At 34.9% G+C, this 13,931-nt stretch overlaps 3 protein-coding genes across 6 annotated transcripts; 2 read left to right on the top strand and 1 right to left on the bottom strand.

Moving 5' to 3' along the window:
- Window positions 1-306: 306 nt before the first annotated feature.
- On the top strand, window positions 307-3,925 carry LOC130983083 (serine/threonine-protein kinase STY13-like). Of its 3 annotated transcripts, none has more exons than XM_057907262.1 (7): window positions 307-689; window positions 1,316-1,666; window positions 2,237-2,358; window positions 2,620-2,831; window positions 2,920-3,094; window positions 3,184-3,318; window positions 3,408-3,925. In XM_057907262.1, exons 2-7 carry the CDS (start codon window positions 1,348-1,350, stop codon window positions 3,612-3,614), a joined length of 1,170 nt encoding a protein of 389 aa, XP_057763245.1. In that variant the 5' UTR covers window positions 307-689; window positions 1,316-1,347; the 3' UTR covers window positions 3,615-3,925. The 3 variants fall into 3 exon arrangements, with proteins under 3 accessions (XP_057763245.1, XP_057763247.1, XP_057763246.1); XM_057907264.1 differs by lacking the exon at window positions 307-689 and adding an exon at window positions 890-906; XM_057907263.1 differs by lacking the exon at window positions 307-689 and having other exon boundaries at window positions 958-1,666.
- A 2,204-nt stretch (window positions 3,926-6,129) lies between these two features.
- On the top strand, window positions 6,130-8,697 carry LOC130983305 (pentatricopeptide repeat-containing protein At3g22690-like). Its single transcript, XM_057907529.1, has one exon. The coding sequence runs from the start codon at window positions 6,142-6,144 to the stop codon at window positions 8,650-8,652; it is 2,511 nt and encodes an 836-aa protein (XP_057763512.1). The 5' UTR covers window positions 6,130-6,141; the 3' UTR covers window positions 8,653-8,697.
- LOC130983306 (protein RDM1-like) lies at window positions 8,684-11,468 on the bottom strand. 2 transcript variants are annotated; one of them, XM_057907531.1, is made up of 5 exons: window positions 11,303-11,468; window positions 11,063-11,204; window positions 10,366-10,439; window positions 9,892-10,122; window positions 8,684-9,263 (listed from the first exon to the last, which is right to left on the bottom strand). In XM_057907531.1, exons 4-5 carry the CDS (start codon window positions 9,989-9,991, stop codon window positions 8,884-8,886), a joined length of 480 nt encoding a protein of 159 aa, XP_057763514.1. In that variant the 5' UTR covers window positions 9,992-10,122; window positions 10,366-10,439; window positions 11,063-11,204; window positions 11,303-11,468; the 3' UTR covers window positions 8,684-8,883. The 2 variants fall into 2 exon arrangements, with proteins under 2 accessions (XP_057763514.1, XP_057763513.1); XM_057907530.1 differs by having other exon boundaries at window positions 11,063-11,227; window positions 11,303-11,453.
- Window positions 11,469-13,931: the final 2,463 nt, after the last annotated feature.

Here is a 13,931-nt window from a genome sequence, read left to right as displayed (position 1 = left end):
CACAAAAATAACGACTCTCTCTCATTTATTTAAATATAACAAAAATTGTACAGAACTTATTTATTTTATTTTTTAAACTTACTACTCATGTTGAAAAAATAAAGTTATTGTTGGTATTTAAAAATATAAATTTAATGTTGATGTACACAAAACACACACATCCAATTATCAAACACAAAAGATGCTTGATTTGTCATGAACCAAACAAACCGTTACACTTAACAATGGTACCAATGCAAAAGCAAAGATCTTAATCTTAGCGTATATGGAAATGAAATTCATTTAATAAAATTTGTTGGACTAAAAATATACATTGGTTTTAAAAGGAAACTGAAAAACCAGGCTTTTAATATAACATAACATAACAGCCTCTCTCTCTATCTCTGTCTCTCAGAGATTGTTGTTTTGTTTTGTTCGTCCACCTCATTTTAGGGAACACCAGCGATTCCATCACCGCTGGTTTCAATTTGGGGTGGTCTGCATGCTGGCTTGGAATCGGTTTCACCCTTCAAAATCGCTCCTTTTTGCAACAATTCAGAACAAGGCAGAAACTGAACCCTCAATTTCAATGTAGCCTTCGTTCTCTTGGGCAACGTCTCTGAATTGGTGATGACAACAACTGCAAAACTTACTTTCTTTCTTGTTTCCAAACCCAAACAAACCCTTTGATTCCTCCAACACCTTAAAAGGTATCCATCTCACGCACCCACTTTTATTTTTTGTTCAAAGAAAAAAGAAGTAAGGAAGAAAATTTTGGGTGGCCTAAAAAAAAGTCAATTTTCTCGCCTGTGGCTTCTGTTGCTATCTCTTATTTAGCGTAATTCTTAATCTGTTGTTATTTTGCTTTCTGTGGGGGTCCTTGCAAGTTTTTAGTTTTCCTTCATTGTTTGCTTGATTCTCTTAAAGGTTTGTACTTTCGAAGATACCTTTATTTATTTTCTTTTTTTTTTTTGTAATTTTTTCTGGATGGTTGGTCTTGGTCAGGAATAGTGCGAATTGGGTCGTTTTCTAATAAGTTTACTTTTTCTTATTCTGCTACTATTTCTTCATATTTAGAAGTCAATAGAATAAGTGGTTGGCCAGGAATGAGTTCTTGGTTTTAATCACGATGAGTCAGTTTTCTGGGCTTGAGTGTTCATACCAAAAGGGAAAAAAAAAATTCTAGGCCTTAAGGGTATATAAGAAGCGAGGTTCTACAATTGCCGTTATCATTTTCTCTTTAGAAAATATATGTTGTACACAAATATTTCAAATTCTTTTTTCTTTTTTGAAAATAATTCAGCTGTCTAAATAACTTAGTTGGTTGCCATCCTAGTTGTCGAAATTTGATAATTTAGGGTGTTGAAGATGGATTCGGATGGTGAGAATGGGAGGAGGAAACCAGAATGTGAAGCGGTAGGAGCTCTGAATTCAAAGATGAAGGGTACTGGAAACCAGAGCAGCAAAGACATGATCTTCAGAGCTGATAAAATTGATCTCAAGAGTTTGGATGCCCAGCTAGAAAAGCACCTGAGCAAGGTTTGGTCGAGAACGATGAGCCTCGACGTTAAAAGGCCAAAGGAGGAGTGGGAGATTGATTTGGCCAAATTGGATTTAAGGTATGCAGTTGCTCATGGCGCTTATGGAACTGTTTACAGGGGCACTTATGATTCACAAGATGTTGCAGGTATTTGCATCTCATTAACCTTTTTTTTTTATATGTTTTTCATTTGATGTTTTCAACATTTTTATTATTTAAACATTTGGCTAATGATATTACCTGCAAGAGAATATAGTCTCAAATCCTCAATGGAGTTTTCAAAATAACTTGTGATCTAATATCTCTTCTGGCATGTTTTCCAAGAAAAAGAAAAATGAAATTTGATTGAAAAGCGAAATTTCTTCCTTTTATCATCTTTGTGTTGGAAGGCACATCTGTTTTTTAATAATGAAGTGAAATTGCTTCTAATGGCAAGTGCTGGCTGCCTAAAACCTTGATGCTTTATATTACTTGAATTTGTGTTGATTTTTATCAAACGAAAAGTAACTAATTCTAATTATAATAATACATTAATGACAAAAGAAAAGTGGCATTTGTCTTGTTTTGCTGAGAAAAGGCAAAAGTGTTGGAATGGTATGCATATGTTGAATATAAAAGCATCATTCTAATTATAATATCCTTTTGAGTCTGCAAGCATATTGCAGAATGAAAATATTGTTTTTATAACCACTATGCTGCCGTCTTGAATTTTTATAGTGAAAGTTTTGGACTGGGGTGAGGATGGTGTAGCTACTGCTGCTGAAACTGCCGCTTTACGTGCATCTTTTAGGCAGGAAGTCGCTGTTTGGCACAAACTTGACCATCCAAATGTCACCAAAGTAAAACCTCAAAGTCTTCACTCTCACTTATTTTATTAATGATCATTATTTGACACATGACAATGTTGATAAAAAATAGCATACTTCACAGAAAAGTTTGAACTTTGCTCTGATATTATCCACATGTTTAGTTTTCGTTTTTCGAGTATTTCTTTCCTTTCTCAGAGCGATATGAATTAGTTTCAAGATTATCAACTAAAATTTGCTTCTAGAAATAACTGCTCAGCTTAATAATGATGTCTGTATTAATTTCTGCAACAGTTTGTCGGAGCTTCAATGGGCACTTCAAATCTTAAGATTCCCCCGAAAAACCCTTCAAGTTTTGATAACAATCCTCCTCCCCCTTCAAGGGCATGTTGTGTCATTGTTGAGTTTCTCCCTGGCGGAACGCTAAAACAATACTTGATAAAGAATAGGAGGAGGAAACTTGCTTATAAGATTGTGGTACAGCTGGCTTTAGACCTTGCCAGGGGGTGAGTACTGTATTCTGTAATAATTCTATACTTAGAAATTTTAAATCTAATATTAAAATAAAATGTATTTTCCCCCTAAAATTTGCAGTCTTAGCTATCTACACTCAATGAGGATTGTTCATCGAGATGTTAAAACAGAGAACATGTTGCTAGATACCAGCCGGAAACTGAAAATAGCTGATTTTGGAGTTGCTCGTGTTGAAGCTTTGAATCCAAGTGACATGACGGGTGAAACCGGAACACTTGGATATATGGCGCCCGAGGTATTGAAGTGCTGATACTTTTTTGAAAAATAATGTTTTTCAAGATTGGAAACAAGAGGTGGCTTTAATCTTGGCATTATCATGTGTAGGTCCTGGATGGTAAACCTTACAACAGGAGATGTGATGTGTATAGCTTCGGCATCTGCTTGTGGGAAATTTATTGCTGCGACATGCCTTATCCAAATCTAAGCTTCGCTGATATATCGTCTGCAGTTGTTCGTCAGGTTAGTCATAAGACGAACTGTCTAAAGAGCAATTTACAACAGCATGTTTGCCTATGGCTATGATTCACGGATTTCCTGTTGTTTGTCAGAATTTACGACCAGATATTCCGAGATGTTGTCCAAGTGGCATGGCAAATATCATGAAAAGATGCTGGGATGCGAATCCAAACAAACGGCCGGAAATGAAGGACGTGGTGACAATGCTAGAAGCACTGGATACAAGCAGAGGTGGGGGAATGATACCTGAAGATGAGAGTCCAGGTTGCTTCTGTTTTGCACCAGCCAGAGGTCCCTAACTGAGTCCTTTTAATTATCCCATCTTTTCATGTCTTGTAAGAGATGGGGTGAGAAGCAGTGGAACTGGCAATTTGTGTTTTATGGTTGTTGCCAGTTTTCAACTCAACTTCCCTTCTTGATTGACTGAAAATAATGATGGTCAAGAGAGAAGGAAAAAAAAGGGAGGGATTTTTCGTTTTTTTTTTGAATTTTTGATTGAAGGGGTGAATTCATTGCTTCTTAGATATAGTCCTGAAAACTGGTTTCATCTGTGCATGGAAAAATGAAAGGGGGGTTTGATACATCTAATGAAAATTTCCCCTGTTAACAATGGCGCCTTGTTACCTACACATTCGTTCTTGTTTATAGTGAGAGTTGGTCAATTAATCAGAATTACATTTTTTAAAAAAAAAATCAGAAATAACAAAGGTATTTGGATATAAAATATAGAAAAATTATCATATATTCTCCTCACAAAAAATGGAACACCATGTTCATGGTATGATCAGGTTGCTCAGATTTCTTTCGTCGTAGTGAGTCATGAAATAGCGAAAATGTCTCTCGTTACATGAGTGTTTTGACGTAAATAGCTGCTGAAATAAACAATTTGTAAGCTCCTGACGTAAATAAAAACTAGGGCTGAGCACGGGTCGGTTTAGATCGGGTTTATGGTAAAATTAGAATCGAACTTATTAAAATATAATTAGTTCGGTTTAGTTTGAATTTGTGTTTTTTTGTACATGTACCCGAATTAAACCAAACCGATTAAAAAACGGATTGGTTCGGTTTGGATAATTGGGTATTCGATGACTTTGAAATTTATAAAAAAAATTAAATTTTTATCTTAAAAATTTAACAAGTACAATAAACATGTAACATCAATAGAAATAATCTAAACATGTTAAAAACCAAATACATTAAAAACTAAACTCATTAAAATCCAAACATATTAATAGTGAATAATCTTTATCTAATAAAAAAGTCATATATATATTTTTATTTTTTATTTAATTAATATATGATCGGGTTTGCGGGTTGGTTCGGGTTTCGCACCTCCAGAACCGATACCCGAACCAATCACTAACAAAGACTATCGGTTTAGTTCGAGTTGAACGCGATTACGCGTTGGTTCCAGAACCAATTTAATTGGTTCGGTTTGGGTTCGGATGGGTACTCGGGTACCCGCTACCCGTGCTCACTCCTAATAAAAACGTATAATTAAATCTTTAGTAATTGTTATTTTTTAAGCTCAAATGGCATAGTAGCCTCGCGGCCTGTCAGGGATCTGTAGCTTGGCCTGACCTGTTATAAAATAGGCACAAGTTCAGGCTTTTATAAAAGCCTTATTATGTTAATAAGCCAGGCCCAGGCTCCCTAATTAGTCTTATTGGCCTGTCAGGCCTACCTGGACCTGTTAATACATAATTACATATATAAATAATTTTTTTATTATTAACAAAATTATGAGATATTTTAAATTTATTATATTTAATTATAAATAGTTTTGTATATTTTAAATACTTTAAAATTTAAAATTAGGGGTGAGCACGGGTCGGTTTGGTTCGAATTTATGGTAAAATTAAAACCGAACCGATCAAAATGTAATTGGTTTAGTTTGGTTCGGATTTGCGTTTTTTTGTACATGTACCCGAACCAAACCAAACCGATTAAGAACGAATTGGTTCGATTCGGGTAATTGGGTACCCGATGACTTTGAAATTCATTAAAAAAAACCAAATTTTTATCTTAAAAATTCAACAAATACAATAAATATGTAACATCAATAGAAATAATCCAAACATGTTAAACACCAAATACATTAAAAACTAAACTAATTAAAATCCAAACATATTAATAATGAATAATCATTGTCTAATGAAAAAGACATATATTTTTTTTATTTAATTAATATATGATCGGGTTCGCGGGTTGGTTCGGGTTCTGCACCCCCAAAATTGATACCCGAACCAATCACTAACAAAAACCATCGGTTTGGTTCGGATTAGACCCGATTACCCGTTGGTTCCAAAACCAATTTAATTGGTTCGGTTCGAATTCGGACGAGTAATCGGATACCCGCTACCCATGTTCACCCCTATTTAAATTTTTTATAAATATTAAATATAACATATTAAATATAAATATGTTTATTAAAAAATAAATTTTTTTAAATAATATTTTTATTTTTGTAAAAAAAAAACTATCAGGTCTTTTAATAGGCTTCAGGTCAAGCCAGGCTGAATAACAGGACATGCTTAGTATTTTAGAAAAAGCCTATAGCAGGCTGCAGGTCAGGCTCTGGCCAATTAACCACATGACAGACCAGACCTGTTAAGAGCAAAGCCTGGCCTGGTCTGGCCTGTTTCCACTCTTAAGTCACATTAACTATAAAAAAAATTGTTATTTTTTAAAAAATATTAATTTTAAAATATTTAATTTTTACAATTTTCTACCATTCAATTTATACACGCACAAATATTTTTTAACAAAATATGTGAAAGCCGGTATAGGAAGGAAATAAAAAACATCGCCAAAATCACAATTACCATGGCCGCGACGGCCCTTCCTCCCTCTTGTGTGGACATTTCCCCAGCTACCCAGCCTCCGAAACCCATCACCAGCACGTCGTCGCTAAAGCTTATTGGAAGTTGCGACACCCTCACGGAGCTCAAGCAGTTACACTGCCACTTCATCAAGAATGGCCTTTCTCAGTGCGCTTCTTACCTCAACAACCTCATCGCCGCTTACGTCGACGTGGGAACCCCCCACAGCCTCGACTACGCTCGAAAATCTTTCGATTATTTCTATGAAGAAACAGCCGCGGTTTCCTTGTTCGCCTGCAACTCTCTCCTCAGAGGTTACGCTTCAACTGGCCTTTGCGACCAAGCTATCTTGCTCTACATTCACATGGCGGAGATGGGCATTTTACCCGATAAGTTCACCTTCCCGTCCTTGCTGAGTGCGTGCTCCAAAGTTATGGCTTTTGCTGAGGGTCTTCAAGTTCATGGCGCTCTTGTTAAGATGGGTTTCCAGGGAAATATCTTCGTCAGAAACTCTCTCATACATTTCTACGCGGAATGTGGCAGAGTTGACTTGGGACGCAAGGTGTTTGATGGAATGCTTGAGAGAAATGTTGTGTCTTGGACTAGTTTGATCAATGGGTATGTTGGGAGGGACTTGCCCAAGGAAGCTGTTTCTCTGTTCTTTGAGATGGTTGACACTGGGATTCAACCCAATCCGGTTACCATGGTTTGTGTTATATCTGCTTGTGCCAAGTTGAAGGATCTTGATTTGGGGAAAAAAGTTTCTTCTTATATTGGTAAGTTGGGGGTGAAGCTTAATGCTGTCATGGGGAATGCACTCGTTGATATGTACATGAAATGTGGAGATATAGATAATGCAAGCAAAATTTTTTATGAATGTGTTGATAGGAATTTGGTTATGTACAATACGATCATGTCGAATTATGCCCAACATGGGCTGGCAGGTGAAGTGCTAGTAGTTTTGCGTGAAATGCTGCAACAGGGACCATGCCCAGATAAGGTAACAATGTTATCTACAATTGCGGCCTGCGCGCAGTTAGGTGATCTATTTGTTGGGAAGTCGTCCCATGCTTATGTCTTAAGAAATGGACTTGAAGGCTGGGAAAACATTTCCAATGCCATCATCGACATGTACATGAAATGTGGTGAGAGAGAATCTGGGTGCAAAGTATTTGAGCAGATGCCAAACAAGACAGTGGTGACATGGAATTCGCTAATTGCTGGTTTGATTAGGGATGGTGATGTGGAATTAGCTTGGAAAATCTTTGATGAGATGCCAGAGAGTGATCTTGTGTCTTGGAATACTATGATTGGTGCTTTGGTTCAAGTAAGCATGTTTCAGGAAGCAATTGAGCTATTCAGGGAGATGCAAAACCAGGGAATTGAAGCAGACAGAGTGACCATGGTTGGTGTTGCTTCTGCTTGTGGATATCTAGGAGCTCTTGATCTTGCTAAGTGGGTCTATACCTACATTGAGAGAAATGACATTCAGATTGACAAGCAGCTCGGCACAGCTTTGGTTGATATGTTTTCTAGGTGTGGTGATCCCCAGAGTGCTTTGCGTATTTTCACGAAAATGGACAAACGGGATGTGTCAGCTTGGACTGCTGCCATCGGTGTTATGGCAATGGAAGGAAATACAAAGGGGGCTATTGAGCTTTTCAATGAGATGCTCAAACAAGGGGTTAGACCTGACGATGTTGTTTTTGTGGCATTATTGACTTCATGTAGCCATGGTGGCTCTGTGGACCAAGGTAGGCAACTTTTCAGGTCAATGAAGACTACTCATGGAATTAGTCCTCAGATTGTTCACTATGGATGTATGGTTGATTTGCTTGGTCGAGCTGGGTTGTTGGAAGAAGCTCTTGATCTTATACAAAGTATGCCTATGGAACCTAATGATGTTATATGGGGCTCTCTTATAGCTGCTTGTCGGAAACATAATAATGTCGAAATGGCACAATATGCAGCTGAGAAGATAACTCAACTGGACCCTGGAAAGGTTGGCATTCATGTGTTGTTATCCAACATATATGCATCAGCTGGAAAATGGAATGAAGTTGCAAGAGTGAGGCTGCAGATGAAAGAAAAAGGGATCCAGAAAGTGCCTGGATCAAGCTCAATAGAGGTTCATGGACTGATACACGAGTTTACCTCAGGCGATCAATCGCACGCAGAGTATACTCAAATTGGATTAATGCTACAGGAGATAGACTGCAGGTTAAGCGAGGCTGGATACGTCCCTGATACAACCAATGTCTTACTTGATGTTGATGAGCAGGAGAAAGAGCATTTGCTCAGCAGGCACAGTGAAAAACTAGCCATGGCTTATGGACTCATCACTACTGATCAAGGTGCACCCATAAGGGTTGTCAAAAATCTTAGAATGTGTTCCGATTGTCACTCATTTGCTGAATTAGTGTCAAAATTATACAGTAGGGAAATCATTGTTAGAGATAATAATAGGTACCATTTTTTCAGGGATGGAATTTGTTCTTGTAGAGGTTATTGGTAATCGGTTAATATAAAGTGGGATTTCTCACATCTGATTGACAAATCAATTTACTCTTGACAATTGAACTTGAATATTCACATACAACAGAAAAAAGAAGCCCCAAAACAAATGACTAGTCAAACAAAAGAATTGGGACGAGATGATCAAGAGAGTTGTTCAAGTTTTCTTTGCCAAAACCAAGCAAGTAAACATTTTGCAGGATACTTAACAAAGCCTTTAAACTAACTGGTTTCACAATACATTCTCTGAAGTCGGAAAAATGGCATCAACAGAACAATTGTACATTGGATCCAGCTTCCAAAGTTCGGCAATCTGAAAATGCGATGACGTCTGTCGATGGACTTCTTCCATGAGCCAAATGGTGGCTTCGGCTTTGGTTGGATGAATCAAGTTGTCTAAGGGTTTGTATTCATCCTTGCTGTTAAGTCTCAACTGATCCCATTGCTTAAGGATAACATTTGTGAGGTAATGGAGAGGCTGCCCATAGAGTTGCTTTATTGATTTGCCTAATCCCATCCATGAATTAAACGGGATGACAGAGCCTCGTTGACTTGGTATTGGTATCTGCTTCATGTACTCCTGATACATTTCTGCCCGTCTAATGAGTATATCTGCATTCAAGCATGATCTTATGAATAATTATATTCATAAGAATGCAAAGCAGCATATGGTCTAGATAATAAGAAAGGCATGCACAATTTATCTCCAAACCACTCATCCAAAGAGTTTTATGTGTGTTTTCTGAGCTGATATTGTTGCAGTTGAAGCAATCATCAAAACAAATAATTCGGAGAATGTGTAAAATACCAAAACATAGCACATCACTTGTTGACTATTTGGTTACACATGTTATGGGCATTGAAAGCTACATAATTGTATTACAACAAAAATTAACTTTGCATCAGTAATAAGAAACAAAAAAATTGAGAGTAAATAACATGACACATGAATCAAACGGAAAGAATAGAGTGGTGGCATAAATACTTTTGATTTACTATTCTTGGAATGGGTTGATTCAAGTTTGTATAAGTTAAATGCGAGGTGGTGAATTTCATTGATTGTTGAAATTTTAATAACTCCAGGAAAGCACAAAAATCTATGCATGTAACCCTAGAAGTCATAGGAGTAGCAGTAAATAAGAGTTGAATAAGATAACAAGATGATCTATAGGTGGAGTGAAATTGAAACTTGAAAGGCATTAATAACAATAATGGAGGAAAAAATGGCGGAGAAGAAGACCTTGGGAGGTGAGGTCAATGGAGGGATTTGGGAGAGGAATGTTGTTGGAAGAAGAATCAGGATTCTGACCAGGCTCATCCCATGGAAAACTCCTCTTCATTGCTAAACCCTTTCTGGGTCTGGAATCAGTGAAAGAGAGACTGATTCTGCACGCACTTCCCACTTACACCCACAGCTGCTTCTATACCTTTAATTCTTTAAATGCATCGTTGCACCAATACAGGCATACAGCTGTGGTACCACTAAAAATTAAAATTGGTGTCTGACTAAATGTGAAGTCAGAATAATATGATTGCATTACATTTTTCAAAATAAAATAAGTGAATATAGAGTTTAATTCAATTAGTATTATATACCCAAAATACTAGTTAAAATAAACATTAAATATCACTTGATAAATACAAACCCAATAACCTTTACATTTCTTAAAAAGAAAACTACATGATTTGTAAGAAAAGAACTTAAAAGAATCACCTGCAATCAAAGTCGTCAGGTCACCAGTACATCAAACAGCATCCATGATTCAATAAAAGTTCTGCGGCCACAACCTATAAGCAAGGAGAACAAAAGATTAAACATAGTTTCTTTATCGCCAATAGTTGTCAGAACCAAATTGGTAATTGAACCGGTAAGTAACCGGTCCTAATTAAATAAAAATAGAAAATAGTGAATTAACAAGTATTAAACCTACATTAATAGAAAATACATATCTTCACTAACACAGTAACAAACAATTATCAATTTTTAAAAGTAACTAATAGGAAAATTTCAATTAGCATTACACCTACATTAAAACAATTAAATAAGAGTAACAATCAAATATTAAACTTAAATTAAAACAGCATCAATTAAGTATTAAACTTATATTAAAACAGCAATAATCCCAATAATCAAGGATTACAACAGCAACAATCAAGTATCAAGTATTCTATACAAATTCCAATTAGCAGCAAATTTCTATTTTAAACTTACATTAAAACAGAAACAATTTATATACAAATTCCAATTAGCAGCAAATTTCTATTTTAAACTTACATTAAAACAGAAACAATTTATATACAAATTCCAATTGCTTTCAAATTTGCCATCAAGTGTCATTCTATACAAATTCCAATTAACATCAATTTATATATGCTACGTGCATTGAAAAAAAATAAAAATAAAAGCTCACCTCTGCAGAAGTTCAGAAGCAGAACCAAAGCCTCAGTGTTCCAATAAAATGTCACAGTATTCCGATCACAGAACCAAAGCAAGAGGAAGCACGAGGCAGAGAGGGTCAGAAACTCAGAATCAGCAAAAAATAACCATTGCAGCTACATTAAAACAGGATCAACAGCTACAATCACCCAAATGGCGAAATAATTAAAAATTAATAATTGAATAACTAAAAAAAACAGAAAAAAAAACTCACTTTGGCTGCACGCAGAAAAGAGGGAGACAGAGAACCAAGCCACGGCGAAGCACAGCGGAAGATGCGAGCGGCGCGGCGACGAGATGAGGGCCGGCGAGAGGCTGCGACAGAGAAGGTTGAGGCTTTGAGCTCTGCCTCTGCCGTGTTTTAGTGCCGGGAGTGTGAGAGAGTAGGTTGGAGGGGGGCTTCTTTGAACATTAGGGATTTTTTTTTTTCAAAAAATTTTAATTTCGAACCGGTTTTCAATACAGGGCCGGTCAAACCGGTTTTCATCGGATTTTATTCTACTCCAATTCTATGCTCAACTCGGACTGATATTGAGATCGGTTCCCCGGTTTTTCAATCCGACTGCCATCATCAATCCGGTTTTTATATAAGCCAAGTCTCTGGTGGCTATATCTATGGTAACTAGTGGTGGCTAGAGCCACACTTTTAACTTAAAAGTGTAGCAAAGAAAAGCGTCACCTAATGGAAAAAAGTAAAATAGAAGATTTAAGAGAAGAAATAATTAAGTTATCAAAATTAATAGATCAAAAATTAATGATTTTAACTAATGACACCGAATTTTTAAAATCAATACAAAATGATTTTTCTCAAAATCTTTATTTTACTATAAGTTTTATTGAAGGACTTCAAAAACCTGAAAAAACTTATTTTTCACACGGAATTTCTAAAAAATGTTATCATGGAAATGATTCCCCACATCTATATCATACTTTTAACCCACAATTAAATTCTATAGTAGATATGCTTGAAGAAATATTAACATCCATAAAATTTCAAAGAAATAAGGAAAAAGAGAATCCCAAGGAAGAAAAATTTCAAAACATAATTAACATAACAGATTTAAAAGTAAAACCACCACTAAAATTATGAATATTGAAGAAAAATTAGAAGAAGTTACAATGCTTTTTAAACAATTAAAAATGGCTCAAGAAAATAATATTATGGAACAGGAATTTCAAATAGAAGAGGAATTAGTAAATTCTGAAAATATAGAAAATGAAGAACACATTCTAGATTATTCAAGTGACGAAGAACCTGCAATTCCAATACAAGTAAAAAATGAAGCTGGAACATCTAAGGATAATCAATCTCAATTTAAATGGGAAACAGGTTTTGATAATTATGCTTTTAAAAAAGGGTTTATAAATAAAGATTCAAAATACACAAAAATACCATCAAAATACGTTCCTAAAATCCAGGAAATAGAAGGAGAAAGAATGCTCGATTTAGACTGCAAAAAGAACGAAAAAGAAATTTTCGAAAACTGGTTAAATTCCTTCTTATTAGAAGCCTTTACTAATCCAAAACTTAGTGAATTATCTGGAAGAGACATTTGGAATTACATAGGGTTTCATACTAAAGGAACTATAAGAGATTATATGACATCAATAGAAAACCAAATAATAGAAGAATTATAAACAAAAACAACAGCTTATGATAAGATATTATATATAATGATGATTCTATATAAAGAATTTTTTTGAAAAAATATTATAGATCATAGACAAGAAGTCTATAATAAAGAATATCAAGAAGCAAAAAACCATTTAGCTAATATCCAGATATATGATTTATGTAATGTGGAATCTTATATATGTGAATATAGAATACATTACTACAAATTAAAAGAAGAAGATAAAAATCATTATCTTAGTATGTACATAACAAAACTTCCATATCCTGCTAATGAATTTATAATGGGAAGATTTATAAGAGAAATAAATAGAGGAACAATTGAAAATAATTTTGGTGGAGTAACCTCTGCAATAAGAGAGGAAATAAAAGAACGTTGTATGCAAGAAGCAACTCAAAAAAGATTTGCAAATATAATCAGAATTTGCTGTCAGGATAATGAAGAGATACCTCAAAAATATGGTCTTAATAAAAATTTTCAAAGAAAAAGAAAATATCAATTTAGAAAAAGAAAATACTATCCAAACTGGAGAAAAAGAGATATTTTAGGAAAGAAAATAACAATAAAAACAAAAGACAAAGAAATAACTATTGCCCGAATAAAAAAGAAAATTGTAAATGTTGGTATTGCCAAGAAGAAGGACACTACGCAAATGAATGCCCGAAAAAGAAGGATAAAAAGGATCTTACTAAACAAATAGAAATTGCTAAGTCTTGTTTCATGGAACCATTAGAAGAATCTGATGATAACTTAGACTATATTTTTGAATATGTCTCGGAAACAGACTCAGAGACTGAGTAATAATGCTACATTTATTACTATAAAAATAACAGAAAAGTTTATAAATGCTTTCATAGATTCTGGGGCAACACAATGCTTTGCTAGTTCAAATATAAAACTTGATTGGAAAAAATTAAAGAAACCATTAAGAGTTAGAATAGCTGACAAATCAATACATAAAATTGACCAAAAAGCAGAGATGGTTGAAATTTTTATTCAAAATTATAGGTTCATTGTTCCATCTATATATATGTTAGATTCTAGAATGGATTTTATCATAGGAAATAACTTTTTAAAGCTATATCATCCATTCATTCAAGAATTAACATATATAGTTCTAAAAGCCCCACACGATTCTTCAATAAATCAAAAATCAAAACGTATAAAAATACCAACTACTACTATAGATAAGATCTTAAAATTTAAAAT

The sequence above is a fragment of the Arachis stenosperma genome, chromosome 5 (assembly GCF_014773155.1).
Source record: "Arachis stenosperma cultivar V10309 chromosome 5, arast.V10309.gnm1.PFL2, whole genome shotgun sequence".
In the NCBI taxonomy this organism is placed as follows: Eukaryota; Viridiplantae; Streptophyta; class Magnoliopsida; order Fabales; family Fabaceae; genus Arachis; species Arachis stenosperma.
This window is presented reverse-complemented; position numbering and strand designations above follow the sequence as displayed.

Coding starts and splice junctions, on each gene's coding strand:
- LOC130983083 (XM_057907262.1), top strand. CDS start 1,348: ATGGATTCGGATGGTGAGAATGGGAGGAGGAAACCAGAATGTGAAGCG. Junction 2,832..2,919: donor GCTTTAGACCTTGCCAGGGG/GTGAGTACTGTA, acceptor TAAAATTTGCAG/TCTTAGCTATCTACACTCAA. Junction 3,095..3,183: donor TTGGATATATGGCGCCCGAG/GTATTGAAGTGC, acceptor TATCATGTGTAG/GTCCTGGATGGTAAACCTTA.
- LOC130983305 (XM_057907529.1), top strand. CDS start 6,142: ATGGCCGCGACGGCCCTTCCTCCCTCTTGTGTGGACATTTCCCCAGCT.
- LOC130983306 (XM_057907531.1), bottom strand. CDS start 9,991: ATGAAGAGGAGTTTTCCATGGGATGAGCCTGGTCAGAATCCTGATTCT. Junction 9,264..9,891: donor CATTGACCTCACCTCCCAAG/GTCTTCTTCTCC, acceptor GCTTGAATGCAG/ATATACTCATTAGACGGGCA.